At 48.6% G+C, this 23022-nt stretch overlaps 1 protein-coding gene across 4 annotated transcripts in view; it reads left to right on the forward strand.

Annotated features, from left to right (window-relative positions):
- Positions 1-23022, forward strand: part of ITGA5 (integrin subunit alpha 5) — a 69656-nt gene that overhangs the window by 32010 nt on the left and 14624 nt on the right. For all 4 annotated transcript variants that reach the window (XM_053370183.1, XM_053370191.1, XM_053370201.1 and 1 more), the window contains 13 exons: positions 2117-2240; positions 5017-5078; positions 6262-6307; positions 7167-7292; positions 8196-8240; positions 9109-9152; positions 13095-13151; positions 14103-14155; positions 14585-14793; positions 18280-18471; positions 19741-19786; positions 19947-20054; positions 22064-22119. In XM_053370183.1, coding sequence (XP_053226158.1) covers positions 2117-2240; positions 5017-5078; positions 6262-6307; positions 7167-7292; positions 8196-8240; positions 9109-9152; positions 13095-13151; positions 14103-14155; positions 14585-14793; positions 18280-18471; positions 19741-19786; positions 19947-20054; positions 22064-22119 — 1168 coding nt within the window. The remainder of the gene's footprint in view (positions 1-2116; positions 2241-5016; positions 5079-6261; positions 6308-7166; positions 7293-8195; positions 8241-9108; positions 9153-13094; positions 13152-14102; positions 14156-14584; positions 14794-18279; positions 18472-19740; positions 19787-19946; positions 20055-22063; positions 22120-23022) is intronic.

Consider the following 23022-nt stretch of genomic DNA (forward strand, 5'->3'; position numbering starts at 1 on the left):
AACCACAGGAGGGGAGAAGGCTCCTGTGCTCAGGTCATGGATGCAGATTTCTCAGAGCAGGCCACTGGTTGCCCACTGTGAGAACAAGATGCTGTTACACTGTTGAGTAAACGTTCATAGGATTGCACTGTAAGAAACCCAGAAATCTCCAATGCGGCAACGCCATTTCTTCCCTTCTAGATTTCTTGCATATCTAAGTCCACCCACCCACACAAACACACAGAGGCCAGGTATTCCCAGTGTCAGAAACCCCTGTTTTGGCTGCTGTTGCAATGCTGTGTCCTGTTGTGATCAAAGTCCATTGATAAAGTTTGTGACAAACTGATGTAGACTTGAAGGAAGATGTCATACAATAATACTGATCTTCCTCTGTCTAAATACGCTGTCTGACTCCTCTAAAAAGAGATGGGTGAGCGGGGGGAACTTGATCTCCTTATTAATCCCCTCCCAACCAAGTTTTATTTTCTTTCTTCTTTAAAAAAAATGTCCTTTTTGAAATGCACACCCCAATCTCTCCAGTACTAAGAGTGTCAGATGCTCATTTCCAGGTGTTGCTTTAGGGTTGCCAGAGGTTTTTTGGGGGGGTTGCTTCCCTGCAGCTTATTATTTACCTTGCTGAACTTCAAACTGTGCTTTGAACTCCTCAACTTTCCAAAATCTGTCCTATGGGGGCAGGGCAGGAAGGATGCAGCTAGTAAGAACTGCAGGAAATGCAAAGTGTGGTGGTGGTGGTGGTGGTGTGTGTGTGTGTGGGCAGGCGGGTGTTGGCCGTTCTTCAAGCAACCCTGTGGCCTCACTAGGACACCCTGTTTTTCTCTTTGGTTTCCCCCAAGATGCTCCCTGTAGTCCTTTCCAACTAGCCTGCTGCAGGGCAGGGCTTCCTCCAGTCTTTTGACATCTAGGACATACCTTGTTGCTTTCTTTCTAAATTAAAATGAGAGGCACGCTTCACTCCAACCTTACTTTATTTTGCTTGAAACCTTTTTTTAAAAAAGGCACCCTTCATCCTATTTGAATACAAGGTTAGTTTACAGAACAAAATCAATTAAAGTACAAAATGCAAACAGTGCGTATGTGACAGGAACATAGACAGCTTCCCCCACTGCTCTGGCTAACTCAGGACTCTCTACACCAGCTGGCAGCAGCTCTCCAGGACTTCCCTGTCCCTCCTGGAGATGCTGGTGTAGAGAACCTGGGATCTTCTACATGCCAAGTAAATGATCTACCAGTGATCTATGGCGCTTCTCCAAATGGTGGGTGGATATCTTGGGTCCCAGGACAGCAGGAAGGCATCCTCCTTGCAACTGAGGGGAACCTGGGTCAACATTGCCTCCTGGCCTGGAGCACCCCTCCTCTTTTCCTACTTAGAGATGGGACTCTGCTTTTTGTCCAGTGCTGGGGCTTCTAGGATTCTGTTATGCTGGTTAACTACAGCAGAGGCTGCCTTAGGAAATTCTAATGCATCCTGGATTCTTTCCCTTGGGACAATGCCAGTGCTTGTGTTGGTGCAGAGAGTGACTAGTGAATGTATCAAAGAGTGTGCCTTAAATCACCAAGGAATTCTTCCACCTTTTTCATGGCTCTGACACAGTTTGGGACTCTTTGCTGTAGACTCTACAATGTAGAGCAATGTCCTGATCTGGCCACATGTGGATAGAGATGCTGGAAAGGGTGATGGCCGCAAGATAGGCCTGGATGTTGCAGGGCAGTCATCTGCAGAAGGCGGCACATCTCTACAGAGGTCGTTGGCATTGCTGAAGCTGCAGTGTTTGACCCTTGAATTGTACAGGGCTAGTCTGACTCCAGCTGTGAGAGCTTTGGCCACAAGTCAGAAGACCATCTTGCTCCCAGCTTCTGTACATTAAAACTGAAAGCTCGTGGTTGTAAGAACTTTGTAACATTAAGAGTCCGTGCATGAGGTTGCTTGTTTTCATCTTCCCTCCCGACCCCTTTTCCTTTTTGTGCCATAGGCCAGAGTGCTGGGTTATTTATATTGATTTGTAAGCAGCCCTGGGAGTTTTTTTTCCATCAGAAGTGTGGGGGTAGAAATGCTTTGCATGAATGAAGACTGTGGAGCCCTTTCCATTTGCTTACCAGGCTCATCTTCTTCCTCTAGGCCTGCGCCCCCCTGTACAGTTGGCGAACCTACAATGACGAGCCTGAGCATGAGGTTGTGGGCACCTGCTTCTTGTCCATCAACAACTTCACCAAGTTTGTGGAATACGCACCTTGCCGCTCAGGTAACAAGGGGCTCTGGAGAGGGTTCCTGCCTGGCAGGGGTTCAGCACTTGCACAGGACCTCAGCCTTTCTTTCTTTTTAAGAAAACTATTGAATTTGTGTAGAAGTACATTAGAAGATTCCACTGGACACCACAAAAAATACATATAAAACCATAACAACCAACCAGCACACCTGCTGAATAAAATAAATGGTTGGTAAACATAAGGGCGACCATGAGGTTTATTAAGACAGTTGGCAACCCTTTCATGCAGAGGTTCCATTCCTGACCCCTGTGCACATCGACCGAGTGCATGGAAGTCCACCCCTTTTATGACTTTTTGTGACATTTTCAGTCACTTCCAAGTTTGGTGCTGTGTGTGATTACATGTCTTTCTGACATGTGCTAATTGGTCATCGCCTGTATAACTAATGGAACATTATCTTTAAGGTAACTTATTGAATGTGCCCAAAAGGTTGCATAAAGGAGGGGCTGACCACGTTTTCTCGCCTTGTTCATCTTTAAACTGGATGTCTAAATCAGTTCCCTATGATTTCCTCAGTCTTTGAGAAAGAAGGAAGAGGACACAGTAGTGTCTTTGCTGTGTTGGTTCTGGGTTCCCTGATCTGTAGCTATTCCTCCATGGAGGTGCATCAGTGTGCTGTTAGGCTTTTTTTTTTAACCTTGCCGTAGCTGTGTGCCACTGTGCAGCTGACTTGCGCCTGGTGATGGGCAATGAAGGTATGGGAGCTGCATGTGGTGGTAAGGTTTGCCATCCACTGGACTAGGGAGCTGGAAGAAGTATGAGTGACTATAGAGGTCCCTTCCTTGTCCCTTGTACTAACCCCTCTTAATGAGCCGTCCCTCCTGCTGAAAGAACACGGCAGATGAACCGAAGGGCCAGCCAGCCAGCTGCTTCCTAAGCATAATCTGGAGCAGTAGGAAGTGGGTGTGGGAAAAGCTGGGAGCGTTTCCCTGGGGACACCCATACAGTGATCACCAGAAGGCTGCTGTGCCACCAGCAGAGCCCCCCCCATAAGAAAAGCCCTGTTGGATCAGGCCAAAGACTTAGTCTAGCATCCTGTTCTCACAGTGGCCACTCCAGTCTCTAGAGAGCCAGAAGGAGCAGCTCTTGCTGAGTTTACTGCATAGCTTGAGGTCAGCTCTGGAAGAGGGACTTCCGGCAAAAGCATTCCTGGTCCCCCACAGATGCACACAAGCAAGAGCTGTCCTTCGGAGCTCTGAGGGAAGTCATATTGCTGAATTGAAATGAAGAGGAGGAGGATTACGAAGATGAGTTCAGCTTATATTCTGCCCTTTATCAAAAGATCCCAAGACAGTGTGCAACATAACACATTACAGAGCACCAATAATAAAAACAATAACAGACAGCATAGTAATGGAATACAGCCAATTTGCCCCTTGCTGTGTTGTATCTTCCACCTCACCCACCAAATTATTGATGCTGAAGGTTTGCTATTGTGAAGCAAAGGGAGAACAGGCTAAAGCAGGGCAGGGTGGGCACAGCAGCCGGGGTTCTCTTATTGTTGTCATATTCCCCCTAGGGCCAAGCTGTTCTCTTAAGATGAGAATCCTTTCCCAAGGAATTATTATTATTATTATTATTATTATTATTATTATTATTATTATTATTATTATGCTGTGGCCTCTTGATAATTAGCATAATTAAGCTAGGGGGCGCCTGCCTGAAAGGAGAAGCGCCTGTGGCGGAAAGAGAATGCTGAACGCGCAGCTTCAAGCCCCAGACCCCCACTTTGCCAAAGGAAAAGACTGTTCCCATCTCCAGAGACCATACTTGGTGGATAATTCACATGTCATCAGAAGACGTACCCCACCCTCTGATTGGGTCGCCCCATCCACTCTGGGTGGCTTCCAACAGAATATAAAAACAAAAATCAGACATTAAAAATGGAAAGTCATCGTTGTTTATCTCTTTGCCAGCTGATGGAGAGTGAATAATAATAATGGGGATTCCTCTTCCCTGCTCAGGGCTGGGATTCCCTGCTGGACCTCTGGTGCTTCATCACAGCTGTAGTACTCCTTCTAAAGTATATGCCTGAAAGTCTGGCTGTGATCAGGCAAATGGCACTTTGCCCATGCTCTAATGCTGTCTTGGTTGCCCATATTTTGTGAGGGTTTTTTGGAGGTGAAAGGCTGGATCATTTATTTTATTGTAACAGTTCTGTTGTTAGAAGCTAGTCACAACCTGAGGCATATTGGCTTCCTGTTAATGCGTTGTCTGACAGAACAGTTTATTTAGGGAGGAATCAGCATCACACACTCACAATCATTCTGTCAGTGCAAGCATTTCACCCCCTTCTCTCTCTCCTCCAAGTGCACTGATCTGGTGGTTCTCCAATAATTCATCGTAAGCCTGTGGACAGGACCACCTTCTGATGGACTGGGATATTTTTAATAGCATATTTATTGTTTGGCGATTTCTGGCTCCAATTAAAGGGTGGCTTCAGTTTGGTGGGTGAGGGGAATAGGACCCTGTATTTTGAAGGGATCATTTTGAATGCTGGTTGCAGTAGGCCCTCTACCCGACCATGTGTCACACATTTATTAGTCATGCAAATATGAATAAATATTTGCAACAGGCAAATCTGAAGCTTACCAGAACATATTCAAAAACTCCGATTGCCAATGCATAATTCAGCTGCAAAAGGCATGATCCTCTCTTGTATCCTCAAGCTTCTATACTGTAACTTTTTCCAGCACCTCTGAATTTCCATTTCCACCCCCCCACCCCTTTTGTCTTTCCTTCTCCTGCCAGAAAAGAGCGGGCTCAGATTTCAAGGCTACTGCCAAAGTGGCTTTAGTGCTGAATTCACAAAGGTGAGTTTCCATCCCTGCCAAGAACATGGGCGGAACATGGGTCCTGTATTGGGGGGTGGGACAGAGATAGTCTCCTTGGCATGAGGGTGGCCGGCTGTGGATACATAACAGGCACTGTAGACGCATCCACATGGCAGCTGTCTGCAGCCCCAGCTGTAATGCCAATCTGGAAAACAGTATAGCCTGTGAAGCCCACAGGAGGGTGAATTGTATGAGTTGTATGGGTAAATGCTCCTGTGCTTAGGTCAGCCTTCCCCAACCTGCTGCCCTCCATAGGTTTCTGGAGTACAACTCCCACCTTCCTCAGCCATGCCGGCTGAGGCTGATGGGAATTGGAGTCCAATAACATCTGAAGGGCAGGGCAGAAGGCCAATTATTTCCCCTCTCTGTCAACCCAACTCTATGGGACACCTGGCTGCCGTTTTCCTTGCTAGTGGTGCTCTGGTTATATAGAACAGGGGAAAGACGTGCTGAGAGTTTGCGGGGTTCTGCTTGGGAATTCCTTCCCTATCAAGCCTGTGCACATACATGCATCACCTGTGGCCGTCTGGATATTCTGCACCAGTCTTGTACTTGATAGCTCCCCTGGTCACCCCAGGCAACCCAGGACTCCATGCCGGCGAGTGAGAGGGCTTGTAAAAGTCTGGTAACTTCTGATCTACAAAGCTGATCTAATGTTACCTAAAATATTGTTTTCTAAGACAATTTCAAAAATGCTTTTGAGTATTGCTGCCAGTCTTACAGCTCCTCAACTATGTGCAGCTGAGGCTTGCCAACACGTACCTCCTGAGACTGGTCCAGTGCCTAAAGCCCCTGCTTTTCTGATTGCATCATTGATGGCTCCTGTGTGACCTTTGTGAGTCACAGCCTGGTTGCTAAGAGAGAGGGTGCTGAGCTGAGGGTGATCCAATGTGACCGGGGTGATCTCTGAGTGAAGTGATGGGGATGTCAGTGGGTGGGTGTCAAGAGGGAGCGTGATGGAGCAGGTACGGGAAGTGGAGTCGTTCAAATCCCCTGAACAGCCACAAAGCTGGCTGGGTGATTGTGGGTCAGCTACCATCTCTTGGCCCAGCAAACCTCACAGGGTACTTGTGAAGATACAAGGGGAAAACTTAAGGCAAAGGTCAGGTGAACTGGGTCAGATACCTCTGAGGAAAACTAATGTTTTTCGTTGTCTTGGCAGGCTGGACGTGTTCTCCTTGGTGGCCCTGGAAGCTATTACTGGCAAGGTGACCCCCTCCCAGCTTCTTTATTTCTATTATGAAAAATATTACTATTTTGGCAATATTTATGTGATCCTTATTTCACTGGTCCAGCTGATTGAGATTTATATATTTATTTAGCTGATCAAACGGCTGCTTTTCAAACGCACCTTCTTAACCATAAGGGCTAGCAACATACTCTTTTCTTTTCTTTTTTCTTGTAAGGAAAAGAAAATGAAAGCTTGAGATTCCCAGGAAGTGCAATTTTTCTGTGTTCCTGTGGAATCACAGCATATTCATAAAGCTGGTCACTGCCTCAGATTCCTTGCACGTGGGGATATTGACAGCCCCATTTCTCCCCCCATCTCCCACCTTCCTGTCCCCCAAATTCAGGATAACTTCATTCATCCATCCATTTAATGTTTATCTGGCCTCTCCTCCAAGGAGCGAGAGGTGGCACACAGAATAACTTCCTGTTATGTTGTTGTTATTATTATTGTGGTTTTATTGTCAGTGTTTATTATATAGTATGTTCTTTAAAAAATGTCCTTGTGTGTAAACAGTCCTGAGATCTCTTTTGATGAAGGACTGTTTAGAAATTATTTGGCTAGGTTTTACTCACAGTAGGTCTCCTGAAATTAATGGAAGTGTGTTTAATTAATTAATTAATTAATTAATGGAAGCTGTGTGTTTGCATAGCTTTTTGGAATGCCACCCTATCTAAATGAATTTATCCTCACACCAACCCTGTGAGGTAAGTTAGGCTGAGATGGAGCCGACTTGCCCAAAGTCACCCAGTGAGCTTCCTGAGGGAGTGGGGGGGTCTGACCCTTGGCCTTCTCAGTCCTAGTCCAACCCTCTAACTGCCACCCCCCTTTCCCTTCAGGCCAGGTGCTTTCAGCAGCACAGGATGCCATTGTGGAGGTATATGACCCAAATTATTTAGTCCTGGAGGCTCGAGGTCAACTCAAGACGGGTCAGGCTAACTTCAAGGCTGATGACAGCTACCTTGGTGAGTGCTGGATGGAAGGAAAGGGTTGGAGAAAGAGAATATCGTTGTCTTAGGACTGTGCTGGAGGTGGGCTCCTGAAACCCTGTCATTCATTACCATTGGCTGTGCTGCCTGGGAGTGATGGGGGAGTTGGATGGAGACAGACAGACAGATAGAAATTAAATTTTACAAATTCTTTAAAAATACAATCAGAACATATCTCTCTTATCAGTTGACCTACCATCCCTTGTGCTCCTCCCTTTCCCACAATAAGAGCAACGGTCAGGAGAGGCTGTTGATTGATCTTGCAACAGCCCAGAAGTCCAGCAAGTGCAGGTTAAGGAGGAGATGAGCACCTAGAAGGCCTCAGGTTCTCTAATCCTTGCTTTAGGGTAGCATTTTCTTCCTGGGAGCTGGTCCAGTCACAGAATTTTTTCACCTCCTGCTGATGCTTAGGAACATAGGAAGCTGCCTTTTACTGAGTCAGACTATTGGCACACTTTTCTCGGCACCAAGTGGCAGCTGTGCTCCAAGATTTCAGGGGGGGGGGCCTCTTTCCCAGTCTTACCTGGAGATGCGGCGGATTGAACCTGGGGCCTTCTGAATGCGGAGCAGAGGCTCTGCCACTGAGCCCACAACCTGTCCTTTTCCATTTCCCTGCAAAAATGACCACATGCACTTACCTTTAGAGAAACCCAGAAGGGGCCTTATCCCATCTCCTCCAAAGGGAAGGATTTTGCCTCCTAGCGTTGTTCAGCCTGGGGCCAGATTGCTGACTAACTAGTTGGCATTATGGGACCTATGGCAACCTGTGGTGGCATGCTGGGAAGAGGCAGTCGCGTTTCCTGATGGCCCTGGTAGGTGTAGAATGGCATGCATTCCCCCCCCCCTTAATCATGTTGTTTCTCCTTTCCCTCTCCCTAGGCTACTCTGTGGCGGTCGGTGAATTTAGCGGAGATGCCACTGAAGGTACCAATGGGCTTATTAGTAAGGGAGGATACTTTCAGCATGGGTGGTAGGGCTGGTTTGGAGAGCAAAGAATCTAGAATTGTAGAGGTCCTCTAGTCCATCCCCCTGCAATGCAGGAATCTCATCCACGAGAGACTGCCATCCAAAATCTCCTAAAAACCCTCAAGGAAGGAGAGTCCACAACCTCCTGAGGGAGACCATTCCACTGTCAAACAGCTCTTATTTTCAGAATGTTCTTCCTGATGTTAAGTCGGAATCTCCTTTCTTGTAACTTGAATCCGTTGGTACAAGTCCTACCCTCCAGGGCAGGAGAAATCAAGCATGCTCCATCTTCCATGTGACAGTCGGGTTTATGTGTACCTTGTGTCAAAAATATTTACCTCCATTGCATTCTGAGTAAATCACACACGTCAAGATTTCAAAATGTTGTATAATTCTACCCCTCCCCCCAAGACAATAAATAGGTTTTCAAATAAATTATAATAACTTTATTTCTATTTTTTGTTAGAAATTGTGGAGGGAATATTGGAATGCAAAATAAGAGTGCAATTATGAGGGCAGTAGGAGAGAGATTGGGGTTCATATTATTATTATTATTATTATTATTATTATTATTATTATTATTATTTTATAACCCACCTTTTCCCATGACAGGGACTCATAATAAGGGCTTGGGATTAGTAAATAGTGCACTGCATTATTATCTGGTTTCTTAAAGGTCATACTGTATGTATGTATTTTCCTCCTCTCCTATGAGGGCTCTTCCAGGGTCTATGATCTGCGCCATATTCTGCTGTTCACAGTGTGCTTGCAGCAGTTCGGACTCCTGCTGCCACTGATTGCATTGTGTTCCTTTGCTCTCTTGCAGACTTTGTGGCTGGCGTTCCTAAAGGAAACCTGACTTATGGATATGTAAGAGCCAACCCTGTGCCTCCCCACTCTCCCCACTCTCTGTGTGTACTGTAACTCTTAGTCTTCCTGGCAACCTTTGCATCATTTGGCTGAGTGTCCCTGTTCCCCTGCCTGCTTTGTAGAGCTGGAACATTGGTCATACAGTAATTCCCTTGAAAATGTGCTCTAGGGGCTAGCACAGAATTTGGCAGCAGACCTTTTGTGGATGGCAGGTGGGTTGTCAGGAACTTCTGTAAAAGTGCCCCAGATGCCCCTCACCACCATCCTCACCAGGTGCACAAGATGCTGCCTCAGGTTCTTCCAGCTGCAAGCTAATCTACAAGAGTGTTTATTTTAAAAATTGCTATACAGCTTGGACCTTAAAAGAACAACTTCCTTAGATCTCCACTTCTGCTCATAACCAGGAACATTCTCTTAACAACTTCTGATATAAGTCGTTGAGACCTTCTTAATGCCTGATCCACAAACTGGAAAGTCCTTCCCCCAAAAATACTTTCCAGGGGCAGTTTCATTGGCTAGCCTAACCCAGTGCTCTTCAACCTTGGGTCCCCAGATTGTGTTGGACTACAACTCCCATGATCCCCAGCCAGTTTAGCCAGGCTAGGGGTGATGGGAGTTGTAGTCTAACAGCATCTGAGGCCCCAAGGCTGAAGTACACTGGCCTAAACCAACGGGATAACCTCTGGGATGTAGCTGGACTACAATCCCCTAATCCCTGAGGACGCTGGCTTTGACCAATGGAAGGTGGAGTCCAGCAATCTCTGGAGGTTTTGCAACCAGGTTGCTGAAGGCTACCTGAGAAATACCGTATTTTTCGCCCTATAGGACGCACTTTTTCCCCTCCAAAAATGAAGGGGAAATCTGTGTGCGTCCTATGGGGTGAATACAGGCTTTCGCTAAAGCTTGGAGAGCGAGAGGGGTAGGTACGCACCGACCCCTCTCGCTCTCCAGGCTTCAGGAAGCTATCAGCAAGCCTGGGGAGCCTGCGGGAGTTCCCGCAGGGCTCCCCACGCTGCGGATAGCAGCCTGCTGCCCAGCACGTGGGCGCCCTGAAGCAGAGCGCCCCACGCGCTGGGCAGATATCCGCAGCCTGGGGAGCCCTGCGGGAGTTCCCGCAGGGGTCCCTAGGCTGCGGATAGCAGCCTGCTGCACGGAGCGCGGGGCGCACTGAAGCAGAGCGCCCCGCGCTTCGGGCAGACATCGGGCAGCCACACAAGCTCGGGGGACAGCAGGGAGGCGGAGCGCCGCCATACCGCTGTTCCCCGACCTGGTTTGGATTCCCTGACCTGGTTTGGGGGGGCGGAAATAAAGGGGGAAAAATTTGCTTTATTTCCCCCCAAAAAAACTAGGTGCGTCCTATGGGACGAAAAATACGGTACTCTTTATCTCCTTTCTACTTGGGTTACTAATGGATAGATAGGGGACCAGACCCAGAGGGTGAAATTCAAAGTAGCATTCAGGAAACTGCTCTATTGGCGCAGCCTGATGGAACCACCTCCTTTTCTGGGGGTTATCCCAAGCCCCCACCCCAAGCCGACTGGGGGGTGGGCACTGGGGAAGGGAAGTGAACCGTGTTATGCTAGCAGGACTCTCTGAATCCAGCCCATAAAGTAGTACTGGTAGCATTATTTATGTTTTTATTTTTTATTTTTTAAAGTTGTTTAAAAGCCATTTGAAATCTCAATACATTCTTCATTTTTCTTTGCAATGCAGCAAGCAGTCAGTTGCTTCTGAGTCAAGGCTGGTCTATTAGAGCACTGCTCCACCAACCTCCGTCTCCCCCCAGTCAGGGGCATCATGTGGAGGGGGTTCAGCCGGGGTGAAGGCTTGCCACATTTTTCTCGGGGGGGGGTGCATTTGGCTCCTCCTGCTGCTCTGACAACGCTGCAGCACTTTGCGAGGCTGGAATCTGATCTGAATGCTTCGCTGGGCAAAGCAGGCAAGGCTGTGATCGAAGGGCACATTGCTGTTGCATCCTTCTCACACTGCCCTGCCATCCCCAAGCTGGTTTGCGAGGCTGGGATGGTGCAAGGGCTGTGCCACCCAGCTGAGCTCCACCCTGCGCGGGCAGGCAGGTGGCACAGCATGGCCCTTCTTGACTCCAGTGGGGGATCACTCCAGCAGCAAGGGCTGGGCTGGCACGGCAGGCTCCATTCATCCTCTGCCCACCCCACCCCCTGTACGCACGCCCCGGGCCCTGGCAAACCATGCTATGGCTCTGCCCCTAGCCAGTCCCCACCTGCTTATAACCAGTCCTGGGGGTGGCAATGGGCCACCAAATTCCTTTCTCCTTAGTCTCAATGTTGCCCTTGTAGAACTCAGGAGAGAGGTGGATGGAGACAGAACCAGAATTAGGTGGCTCTGCCAGCCTTGTGCTCTGGCTCCAACCACTGTTGGCCTGCCAGCCTTCTGCCCTACCCGTCCCAGTGGGCACTGCCCTCCGCTGCTCCTTCCCAGAAGTTCCGTGAGAGGCATGTCTGGCCACATCCGGGCTGAAGAGTCCTGTGCTGGTGCTTTGTGGTGCCATGGCATCAACCGGTGTGCTTTTGGGTGTAGCCCCATCGCATTTCCCCTTCCTGTGTGGTTAGTGGAGGGCCCCACTCACAGGAAGGTGCAAGTTAAAAGTGGGTGTCATCCCACCTGGAGACGCTGGTGTGTTCTTTGGCTCCCATGATCCCTTGCCATTGTGACTTTTCCCTGACACGGGACACACGAGTTCACGGTGAGCAAAGTGAGACGTTGCCTCACACATGACACGCCAGCCTGTCTCTCCTCCTCACCCTCTCCTGCTTCGGCACCACTCAGCTGCATGTTTGTTGTTGACCCTGTGGGTTGCTATGGTAACAGGTGCATTTCTAAAGATGAGGGAAATGTAGAGGCCCGAAACCAAACAAATCTGATTTCCCTGCGGCCGTTTGGCTGCGGCCAAGAACCAACCCCATGATGTTGTTGCAGAGGTTACTTTGGGCTGCGATTCTCTTCGCCTCTAACATGTGACGTGGCCTTCCTTCCTCCTGGCGCAGCCTTTCTCTCGGTGACCTCGCTGTGACACTTAGTCGCCCACAGAGCAGTCTGAGAGAAACCTCAGCCCCACTTCTTGAGCAGAAGTGGTGCTAAGGGCACCCTCCTCCCAAAGCTCCCGCAATACAGCATCCGCCAACTCATTTTCTGCCACACTGTGGGATCCTTTGGGTGAGGTTTACTTCTGCATTCTAAGTTTGGGGCGGTAGTGCAGGAGGCATCCAGACTCAAAACAGATATTTTTACCTCAGGGCTATTCTCTCTCTCACTGCTGGCATTCCCCACAGTATAGCATTTCTATACTGTCCTCTCATAAAATACCAGGGCAGTGTACAGCAATACAATACAATACAATACATAACAAGCAATCATTAAACTGACTCATGACTCAAGAAAATTCTAATCATTCACACATATATAACATAAACATGAGCTCATGCACACACATATATGAGTACTACCAGTGTTGTGAAAAACTGCCTATGTGGCTGAAGGAAGGGAAAATGTCCTAGTGATAAGAGCAATTAATTGCAGTGATTTGAATAAATTATTAGTATTATTTAAAGAAAAGGTTTCTATTTTGGTAGCCAGGACTCCCCAGCTGTGGAAGGAGAATGCGTACATGGCCAGAAGCGAGACCCCGCGTCTTGGGAGCAAAGACTCCTCGTTTCCCTTTTCATCCCTGTCAGGAGAAGTTGGGTTGGCTCCTTTGCCACAACAAGCCTTTCCCAGCTGAGTCCCTTGAGTACTGATGAACTATGACTCCCTTTATCCCTGGCCATTGGTTGTCCTGCCTGGGGATTATGGGAATTGTAATCCAGCAGTGCCTTAGTGGAGGATTCTGGCTGGATCACTTTGGATCAGTCTAATGAGACTGAAGACCTCTTATTTTCTCTTCCTTTCTTCTTTCCTTCTTTCCAGGTCACAATTCTAAATGGAAGTGACATTCGGCCCCTGTACAACTTTTCTGGAGAGCAGGTAAATGGCTGCACTGTTCACACTGAAGCCAGGAAGGAGGGTCTTGATGCTGCAGCTGGGCCATGCCCAACCTCTGACAGAGGCCCCAGAGCCCTCATGCCAGGCTACATTGCCATCCCTTAGGGTGACACCTGCAGGCCACACCTGCGTTGAGGTCTGAGGTTCATTCCAGGAAAGGACAGGAGCAAGAAAGAAGAAGCATATGATGGTTCCTGAGATCCACTGTGTTTACTAGTCCTATTTCCTCCCCACTCAAAAAACCCCCTAGCTTTCAGGCTACGTGGGGCCTTAGCAGGACTTTGTCTGTGCTGTGATTCAGTGTATCAAAAGTACAGGATTTGGATTGATTGGGTGCAGGGTGTTAAATTTGGTTTTCCGTACAGAGTATACCCTGTATGTGCTTATCTGTCTGAACAGAAGTGTTGTTGCACAGCTGTTAGTCAGGGATGATGGGAGTTGTAGTCTGACAGCAACTGGAGGGCTCCCAGTAGGAGAAGGCTGCCCTGGAGAACCCCAGAAATTTTAGGAACTATCCTGTCTTGGAGGTGTGCAGGTACCATGATGGGTCTGGGGCCCCATCTGCCCAATGCATTTAAAGCAAAATTATGCCACTTTGAACAGCGTAGTTTATGCTGAAAGTTGTCAGGAGATCTCAATTCCCCTCATAGGGCTATAATTCCCAGAGTTCCATTGTGAGAATTGTTGCTCTGGGAGGGAACACGCGTTTCCTAGCAATTCTTGGCCTGCTTAACAAACACACCTCCAAGGATTCTTTGGGGAAAGCGACCATGAAGAGGCTTTCAATGTACAATGCAGATGTGGCCTGGGTTTGAGGGGTCTGTGGGGAGTCAAGAGTCCCGCCCTGAGCAGACAGTCTGTCACGATTGCAGGGTGCCTGCCCCATGTTGACATCCTTCAGCCTCACCAGCTGCCTGTCATTTCCCTCAACAGATGGCTGCCTATTTTGGCTATGCTGTGGCTGCCACTGATCTCGACGGTGACAGGTGAGTGTTGAGGAAGGGTGACCACAATCACTAGTTCTGTGTGTGTGTGTGTGTGTGTGTGTGTGTGTGTGTGTGAGAGAGAGAGAGAGAGAGAGAGAGAGAGAGAGAGAGAGAGAGAGAGGCTTTTCTCCACACTAGAAGAAGCTGTGGGAATGTTTGACTATGTTTGAGTTTGGGAGATTTTGGGTGGGCTCTGTCTAGGAAGGAGGAAGAGAGTTCCATGGATAGCAGAGGGAAGGGGCAGTGCAGACCCCATGGAGATACTCTGGCCATGGTTGAGGAGGGGGGCTTTGTGCCTCTAGACCCTGCTGCTCTCACACTTCCACTAGTGCTTCTCTGAACCCCGGCAGTGAGCTCTTTGTACCTTTTGGATCCAGAGTTGGTGATTTTAAGGCTCTTGCTCTTTCTCCCCCCCCCCCCACCATGCAGCCTAGATGACCTACTGATTGGTGCCCCCTTATACATGGAAAAAACAGAAGATGGTCGTGTGCAGGAGGTGGGCAGAGTCTACATCTTCCTGCAACAGCTGTACGGCATGGAGCCAGTGGCGTCGGCCGCACTTACTGGTCACCAAGAATTTGGTCGCTTTGGCAGTGCTATTGCTCCCCTGGGAGACCTTGACCAGGACGGCTACAATGGTAGGGATCTTTGACAAGGAGATGCAGGGGTGGGCTGCCCCAGATAGTTGCATCCCACCTTTCATCAAAAGTTACCAAGTTCATAACAATTTTCTTGCAACTTGTGAGCATCCATGAGGACATTTTCATTTTATTGCTGTTGCTAAATGTCTGCCCTTTCTTGAACTTTTTCACTTTGACAGCAGGATTAACCAACAGCTTGTTAGTTCTAGCCTCCCTTTATTTCACAATGCCACACAGGCGTTGATGTCAGATCTCTGTTCCACTCAGAGCAGTTCTCCCGCCCTTCCCAGATTTTTCATAGCTGAGGTTAAGGTACTCTGGTTGATTTTGGGGAGTTTTTTATGAGTTAAGATTGGAAGCGCACCCTAATCAATGCCAAACTGCATCTGCATGTTGTGTTGTTCAGGGCATGCTTCCTGAATGGAAGGAGGCCAGTGGAGAGTAGCAGTTCGCACAGACATGCAACAGGCAGCCCCCTTGAAAATGGCTGAGCCTTTCCAAGGAGTGGGACTGGACAATCTCATCTCACCTGATGCAGCAGCACAGTAGCATTGTGGTCCAACTGCATCTGAAGAGCCACAGCTTTAATTTGTTTGCTTTCTTGCAGCCCACTAGCAAGCCCTGGGATGTGGTTTTGAATCTGCAGAGTCCTGATCTCTTGAGCCATTATATAGCTAAAAGTACAGAAGGGTCAAGCCCATCATTTCAACATTTGAGCTCGTGTACCTTTAACAGTTGTGTAGATGGGATAATTTGGGCAAGAGCAGCTGTTCAAAGCAGTGTGCACTTACTGAATTCCCCTTTTCTCTACTCAGCTGTTATAGGTGCTGGACCCTTGGTGATCAACTCCCCCTGCAACACAGGCTCCCATTAGGGAACCCTCTTGAACCTGCCAGACAAGTGTCCCACAAAATAACAAAGATCAAGTTTAATGTGGTACATTGAAAGAGGAGGCAGCCATCCATTCGGCAGAATATGTGTGTCTGATTTGGTTCCCCGCCCTAGACATAGTTTGCATACTCAAGATAGCATACAGTAGATTAGTTTTCCTTTAATGTCATAGGCAAATCAGAGGGGCTCCAAAATCATTAAAGAGCAATGATTCCTCCTGCCCTTTCAGAATACATTTATGAGCAAGGTCTGGATTCTGATCACAGCCAGATGCAAACCAGGACAAAAGTTTTATAGGTATTTGTGACCCATATTTGTGTATGTAGCCGAATAGGAAAACCCTACATGTGATTTGGCTGCCATCTGCTGGAGGAGGTTCATACTGCACATTTGCATCGTGCATTGTATGTCTGGGCACACCTTGAAGCAGGTACTGAAATTCCTGGTTTCTGCTACAGTCCTGCACAAGAGGCTAAGGCCTGATGCTTTTCTTCTTCTCCATTGTTTTAATTTATTGTGTTAAAATATTTCCTTTTGTCTCACCTTTTAACTCAGAAGTTTCTAAAGCAGCTAAGAGAGAAAAGGCAGCAAAAATTAAAACTAATTGGAGTGGAGTGTGCATTCTTTTGTACAAATCCTGCGAAACCGTTTCTGAGCTCCTGTACTGGGGCTCCCTGGGCACAGGAGTTAGGGGGGTGAGGGCGTGGAGTGAGAAGAGGTTACTGTGTGTTTTTATTACATTATTCCCCACCTTTGCTCCAAGGAGCTCCAGGTGGCATACCTGGTTCCCCCCTCCTCTTCCTATCCTCACAAGAACCCTGTAAGGCGGGTCAGGCGGAGAGACAGTGTCAGGCCCAGCAGGCTTCATGGCTGAGTTGCAATTTGAACCCTGGTCTGACACACTAATCACTATACCATATTGGTTCTCAGCGTGGCTTTTGGTTAGAGTACTAACGGAGGCAGCCTGGGGAATTTGGGGGACAACTCAGCAGAGAGAGGAGGGTCCCTTAATCCAGTTGGGCTCCTTTTTGAAAGAAGTGAAGTAAGACACTTCACCGTCTAAAGTGGGGAGGGATGGGGGGCTCTGTAGGACCAAGACCAGCCACTCAATTTATCTAACTGTACCACTTGCCAAGAAAGGCTCCAGTGGAATGAGTGGGCAAGACCAAGAGTGGGTCCAATGGTCAAAAAAACAGTTTCTGCATGTGCTGTTGAGGGAAGTGATGGGCAGGTGGGGCTTGTCCACCTGGGAAGGGAGTCCATCTAGGAGAAGGAACACTCTGGTCCTAAACCTCCGCTGCTTTGTGGGGCATCTTCGGGAGAAGAAAAAACTAAGGATTAAAACCTACACAAATCTGGAGTGGAGTCTCCTGCAGCCCAGATGGTTCCAAACTTATTGCGCTGCTTTTGTTTGGACCGCATCAGTGAGGCTGAGAGTGGGGTTGTGTCTGGGCAGCCCAGGACCTCCATACATACACACTGCCCAGGCATGCTCCCCAGGGAGGTCATTTCAGTGCTGCTAATGCAGTAGTTTGACTTCACCCCTGGAGGTGCACTCCATTGTCTCTTGAGCCAGACAGATCCCAGCAATATAACCACTTCCAGTTCTGGAGGTCATAACCCAGGGTGCTCTCCTCTCTCTCAGCCTTTCTGGCCTTCCCCTCAGCTCAGCTCACAGCTCAGCAGAGGTGATGGCAGTTCCCCTCTGGCCGCCTAACTACCACCCCTCTCTCCCTCACCCTCCAACTTGCGCACAGGCAAGAGTTGTCAGTCACAGCTGGCTGTGCATGCGCTCAAGGGCGCTAGCATGACAACAGTCTCAAGCAAACGGGAAGAACTGGTGCCTTATTGATGGTGGTTAGTCTGTCCTTTTTTCTTTATTCCAATTGTCACTGCATTGCTTTTTTTAACCCCTGCTAAAAATTCTTTTCTTTAATCAAGCCTGTCCAGATGTGCATTTGACATGTTGTTTTTAACAAGTAATTATGCTTTGTTTTGTTTTTTTTAAACTGCTGGTTTTACTTCTGTTTTGAAATGCTTTAGGCCAACTTGCTTTCAACACATGGGCATTTCTTTAAATGAGTGTTTTGTTTAATGTCAAGGGTGGAGAACCTTTGGCCCTCCCGCGGTTGCTGGACTCCCAACTCCCATCATCCTGACCCTTGGCCATGTTTGCTGGGGCAGCTGAAAGTTCAACTCCAAGAGCAGGGGAGGCAACCTAAGGCCCAGGGGCCGGATGCGGCCCAATCACCTTCTCAATCTGGCCCGCAGACAGTCCAGGAATCAGCGTGTTTTTACATGAGTAGAATGTTTCCTTTTATTTAAAATGCATCTCTGGGTTATTTGTGGGGCATATGAATTTGTTCATTTCCCCCCAAAAAAATATAGTCTGGCCCACCACATGGTCTGAGGGATGGTGGACCGGCCCACAGCTGAAAAAGGTTGCTGACCCCTGTCCAAGAGCATCTGGAGGGCCAAAGTTCACCTGCACCTGTTTCATGCCAGCCACTTAAGAGGTGTTTGTAGATCAAGTGGCATCTACGCCTTGTCAAATACCTGAATGAATGCTGACGCTGGAATTTGTTCCTGCAGATGTGGCCATTGGGGCCCCGTTTGGTGGCAAGGAGCAGCAAGGCATGGTCTATGTGTACAATGGCCGGCCTGGCGGACTGAACCCCAAGCCTTCTCAGGTGTTACAGGGCCACTGGCCAGCTGGCCAGACTCCAGACTTCTTTGGCTTCTCCATGCGTGGGGCTAAGGACCTGGATGGAAACGGCTACCCAGGTGAGGACTGAGTGTGAAACCACAAGAAAGGCTGCAATGGGGCATCTGAAGCATCAAAGAGCCATAGGTTATCTTTGGTAGCTTTGCATGGATGAGGTCCCAGGTTCTGTCCCAGCTCTCTCTGGCTAAAGGCAGAAATCCAAAGGGGACCCAGCAAACTCTTTGTCCTATAGAGCAGGTTTAGCCAAGTTGTTGGACTCCCAAGTCCCCACCAGCCCCAGCCAGTGTCGCCCACTGGCCAGGGATGATGGGACTCATCGTCCAGCAATATCTGGAGGGCACTCTGTTGCCTGACCCTGATACAGAGGCAATATGGTTCTCTGTGCAATTGAGTAACAGCTTAAGGAAGTCCAAATACTATACACAAGTGGGATCTGCAAGAAAACGTTGCCACGTGGAGTGCTCCTGTTCACTGTATCAGCCAGCCAGCCAGGCTCTCTAGGATGCTAGGCAGTTCCTCCCACCCGGGTTCCCATTCCACCCCCTTGAGCATACTCTGTGGCCACTGAGCACGCTCAATCCTCACTGAACTGTCTGAGGTTTCTTACAGCTTTAGTGGTTTTTATTTTAAGATCTTTGTGCTCTTGATACCTCCCTCGTGCATGTATGGCGCCATTTTGGCTCTGTAGGCAGCGGCACTCAAACCCTACATGTTGGAAATAGAGGGAATTATTATATTCCTGATGATTGATCAGATAATCCAACAGCCAGTTTGGGCATCTTGTATCCTAAGGAGCATGTTAACATCCAGTATAAATATAGGTCTTCAGGGAGGCAAGCCTCAGAATGCTCTCAAAGGCAGAGTGAAAGCAAGAAAGTGTCCCAGTGGTATTGTAAAAGCCCTCTGCAATGGCATTTATAAACACCCACTTTATAATGAGCATTTAATATCAGGTCTCCAAAGAGACTCTCACTTGAAGGGCAGCAGTCATGCAAGGAGGCTACCACCCTTGTCTATGTTCAAGTGGTCCATTGATACTTATCTTCGCAAAACTTGGGCATAAGGGCATTATCTGCCCCTAACCATGCAGCTGTTGATTTGCCCTTATCTCAGAGGACTTTGCAAGGAAGAGCAATAAAGGAGGCTTCCTCTGAGCATGTGCTAAGTGGTTTTCCCCATAACCACTGAGAAACAATAGGCAATGTGACACATAAGCAGCTTTGAGCTAAGTTTCTCTTTTGAAACCAACCCCTGGAAAATGGTATCAAAATCTGCAACAAGATAGAGCTCATTGCCTGTCCACTACTTTCTCTCTCTCCACCCTTCAGATCTGATTGTGGGAGCCTTTGGAATGGACACAGCCCTGGTTTACAGGTAGGCACTGTGCATAAGGACTGTGGATGGGGATGCAGACAAATGCATCTCCCCACCCCTCGATTTGGGAGAGAAGAGTTTGAAAGGTTCAGAAAGACAGGTGAAATGGTAAACACATCACAGTTCTTTCTCTCCCTCCCTCTCTTGCCTGCCTTCACAGGGGCCGCCCCATTGTTCATGCAAGCGCCACTCTCAGCATCTTCCCCACCATGTTTAACCCTGAGGAGAGAGCTTGCACCCTAGAGGGCACTGGAACCCCCGTTGCTTGGTGAGTGATGTTGGAAGGAAACCACAGTGGAAGGTACAGTCCTGATGGTCCCCAAGTGACGGTGGCAACTGTAGCTCTGTTGGCCTTATTCTGAGCTACAATTCCCAGTCTTCTGGGGTAAGCCATAGGGAAGGACCATAGCTCAGTGGCAGAGCACATGCTCTGCACACCAAAGGTCCCATGTTCAACCCCCAGTATCTCCTGGTAGGACTGGGAAAGAGCCCTGTGCAAAACTCTGAAATAGGCTCCTGCTGGTCAGTGTAGACCACACTGCGAGGGGGTGTGGCCTGATTTGGTGTCAGGTAGCTTCCTGTGTTCCTGTGGCAGGTGAGCCATTTCAAAAGCAGTGTCTTTCCACACTGTAAAGGAGTATCACGAGCAAAAGCTCCCCACCTCTCACCAGGACGCTTTCTGGTGTTTAGCCGATGGGAGAAAGGGAAGAGTCCCATGCGGACAAGCCCTAAGAGAGCTGTGACTGTTAGACCCACCTGAGATCAGTGCCAGGGCTTATCTCTCAGTAAGGGAGTCTTAGGACAGGAGGCCTTTTACTATTAAACCTGCACTAGCATGTGCATCCTGGTGTCTGCGTTGTTTTTTTTAATGGTATGCTACTGTAGGAGTGTTAAAAAAACCCAACAGTTTGTAAAATTCCAGAAACGCTTAAAATGTGGGGGGCTGTCCTTTTCAAAAACAATGTCCATGGATCTACATATTAGTGGGCAACAGTGCTGGGAGCTGGAAGGAAGCCCCCCTGTGGGTGCTTGTAGCAGCTGTCATAACCAAAGAGCTTCTACTGTTACCTAGAGGCTTCTCACCACATGGAACCTCATTCGCAGGCTCCTGCATGAACAAACCCCTAGGAGCCCTTACCTCCGTGCTTGCACTAACTCATTCACTCCAGGCAAAGCAGAACCAGGAAGCAGATAGTCTTGTGACATTTTACGGCAGAGGTGAAATAAGCTGTCACAATGGAGATCGGTTTCATGTGGTCTCCATGTGACAAAAATAGCATGTGCCTTCCAGATTTGCTCCAGCTAAGAAGGGGCTGTATTGATCCTCTAGCCATGAAAGGGGCCTGGGGGGATATTTATGAACTGAGTTTTTTCAGTTGCTCAGCAACTGGAGAGAAGTGGGGGTTGCCCTGGCCACCTGCCCAACTTGACTATGAATGGGTGATTGTAATAGGCTGGTGACCCGGCTGGGACCACATGGCTGGGAGGAGAGGCTGAGTCATCCAGACAGGAACACACCCCAACCACCACCACCCCACCATCACATGTTAGCCGCTCTCCCCCCACCCCAACTCTTGCATCAAGAGAATCTGCCTCTTGAATGAGCTTCCCGTTCCACACCTTGCCCTCAGTTGCCCTGAGGCCAGGTGTATTTTGTTGCCGTCTTCTCTGCATTTCAGTTTGTTCTGCCTTGGAACACCTGTGTCCCTGGGAACAAGGCCCAGATTCCCCTTGCTGCCCCATCCCGTTTCCTTCCTGGCAGAACTGACAGAACGTGGCACATCTTTCCTATCTCCATAGCCATTCCTTTTTAAATAGGTGGCATTCCTGCGTGCCACTGGATCTCCTCTGTCTCCCTCCCCCCGAAGTTCTGTTTCAACTCCAGCTGCATCAGAAGGCACCCTGTCCAGAGCACCAGCCTCCTTTCCTGGCAGCGATTTCCATTTTTATAGCACCATAGTGCTGTACAGTGATTAAAGCAAGCAATCCTTTGAGGTAGGCCCTTAACAAGTAATAACCAAGGTTTCAGGACTACAACTCCCATCAGCCGATTGGCCATTCCAGCTGGGGCTGATGGGATTTGGAAGGCACCATGTTGACTACTCTTGCCCTTAAATAATGTCATTCTACTGTAGTGGAGATGTAGGTGAGCCCCTGACTGAGCAAGGATCTGAACCCAGGGCATTCACATTCCAATTTGACCCTCCCTAGACTGCACTGCCTTTCACTCATTTCTTACAATGACTCATTGCTCCCCCCTTTCTCCCATGTCAACAGCATCAACCTGAGCTTTTGTCTGAATGCATCTGGGAAACATGTGCCCGACTCCATTGGTGAGTAATATGGGGAAGGGGTGGCATCTATGCCACTGACAAGTGCTGGCATCAGGAAGTTGTCTCAAGAGTCTAGCACAGCTGGTCCACAGGCATCTGGTTGACCAGTGTGGTGTAGTGGTTAAGAGCAGTAGATTCATAATCTGGGGAACCAGGTTCGCGTCTCCGCTCCTCCACATGCAGCTGCTGGGTGACCTTGGGCTAGTCACACTTCTTTGAAGTCTCTCAGCCTCACTCACCTCACAGAGCGTTTGATGTGGGGGAGGAAGGGAAAGGAGAATGTTAGCCGCTTTGAGACTCCTTCGGGTAGTAATAAAGCAGGATATCAAATCCAAAACTACTACCCTTCTTCTTCTTCTTCTTCACTGGGAGAACTGCATGTTGGGCTAGAGGAGGCCTTTGGCCGGATCCAAAGGGCTTCTCTTATGTTCCTATGAACCTTCAGCATCGAGAAGGCCTTGGAGTTAGGCCAAGATCAGCTGGAGGTCAAGCCAAGTTTTCAGATTCTGGAACCCAGAAGCTGGGACAGAAAGCATGGCGGAAGCAGAAGGCTACACAGCAAGAATGGGGAACCTTGGCCCTGCAGATGTTGCTGGACTCCACCTCCCATCACTCCACAGGCAGAATGGCCAATGCTCAGGAATTATGGGAGATTGAGTCCAGCAACATTGAGAGAGGCACTGGAGGCCAGCAATAAAGCGAGATGAGCGCTGCAACCCCAGAGTTGTCTGCAACTGGACCTAATGGTCAGGGGTCCCTTTACCTTTAAATTGATGTGTAACAAATCTGAAAATAGTATTCTCATCGTAAATTTCTTTCAGTTGTAATGAAAATGGGCAGGAAGAGCATCTGCCACACTTGTAGTGACCCATAGGCCCCAAATTGCCAATGGTCCGAGTACAG

The sequence above is a fragment of the Podarcis raffonei genome, chromosome 2 (genome assembly GCF_027172205.1).
Source record: "Podarcis raffonei isolate rPodRaf1 chromosome 2, rPodRaf1.pri, whole genome shotgun sequence".
In the NCBI taxonomy this organism is placed as follows: domain Eukaryota; kingdom Metazoa; phylum Chordata; class Lepidosauria; order Squamata; family Lacertidae; genus Podarcis; species Podarcis raffonei.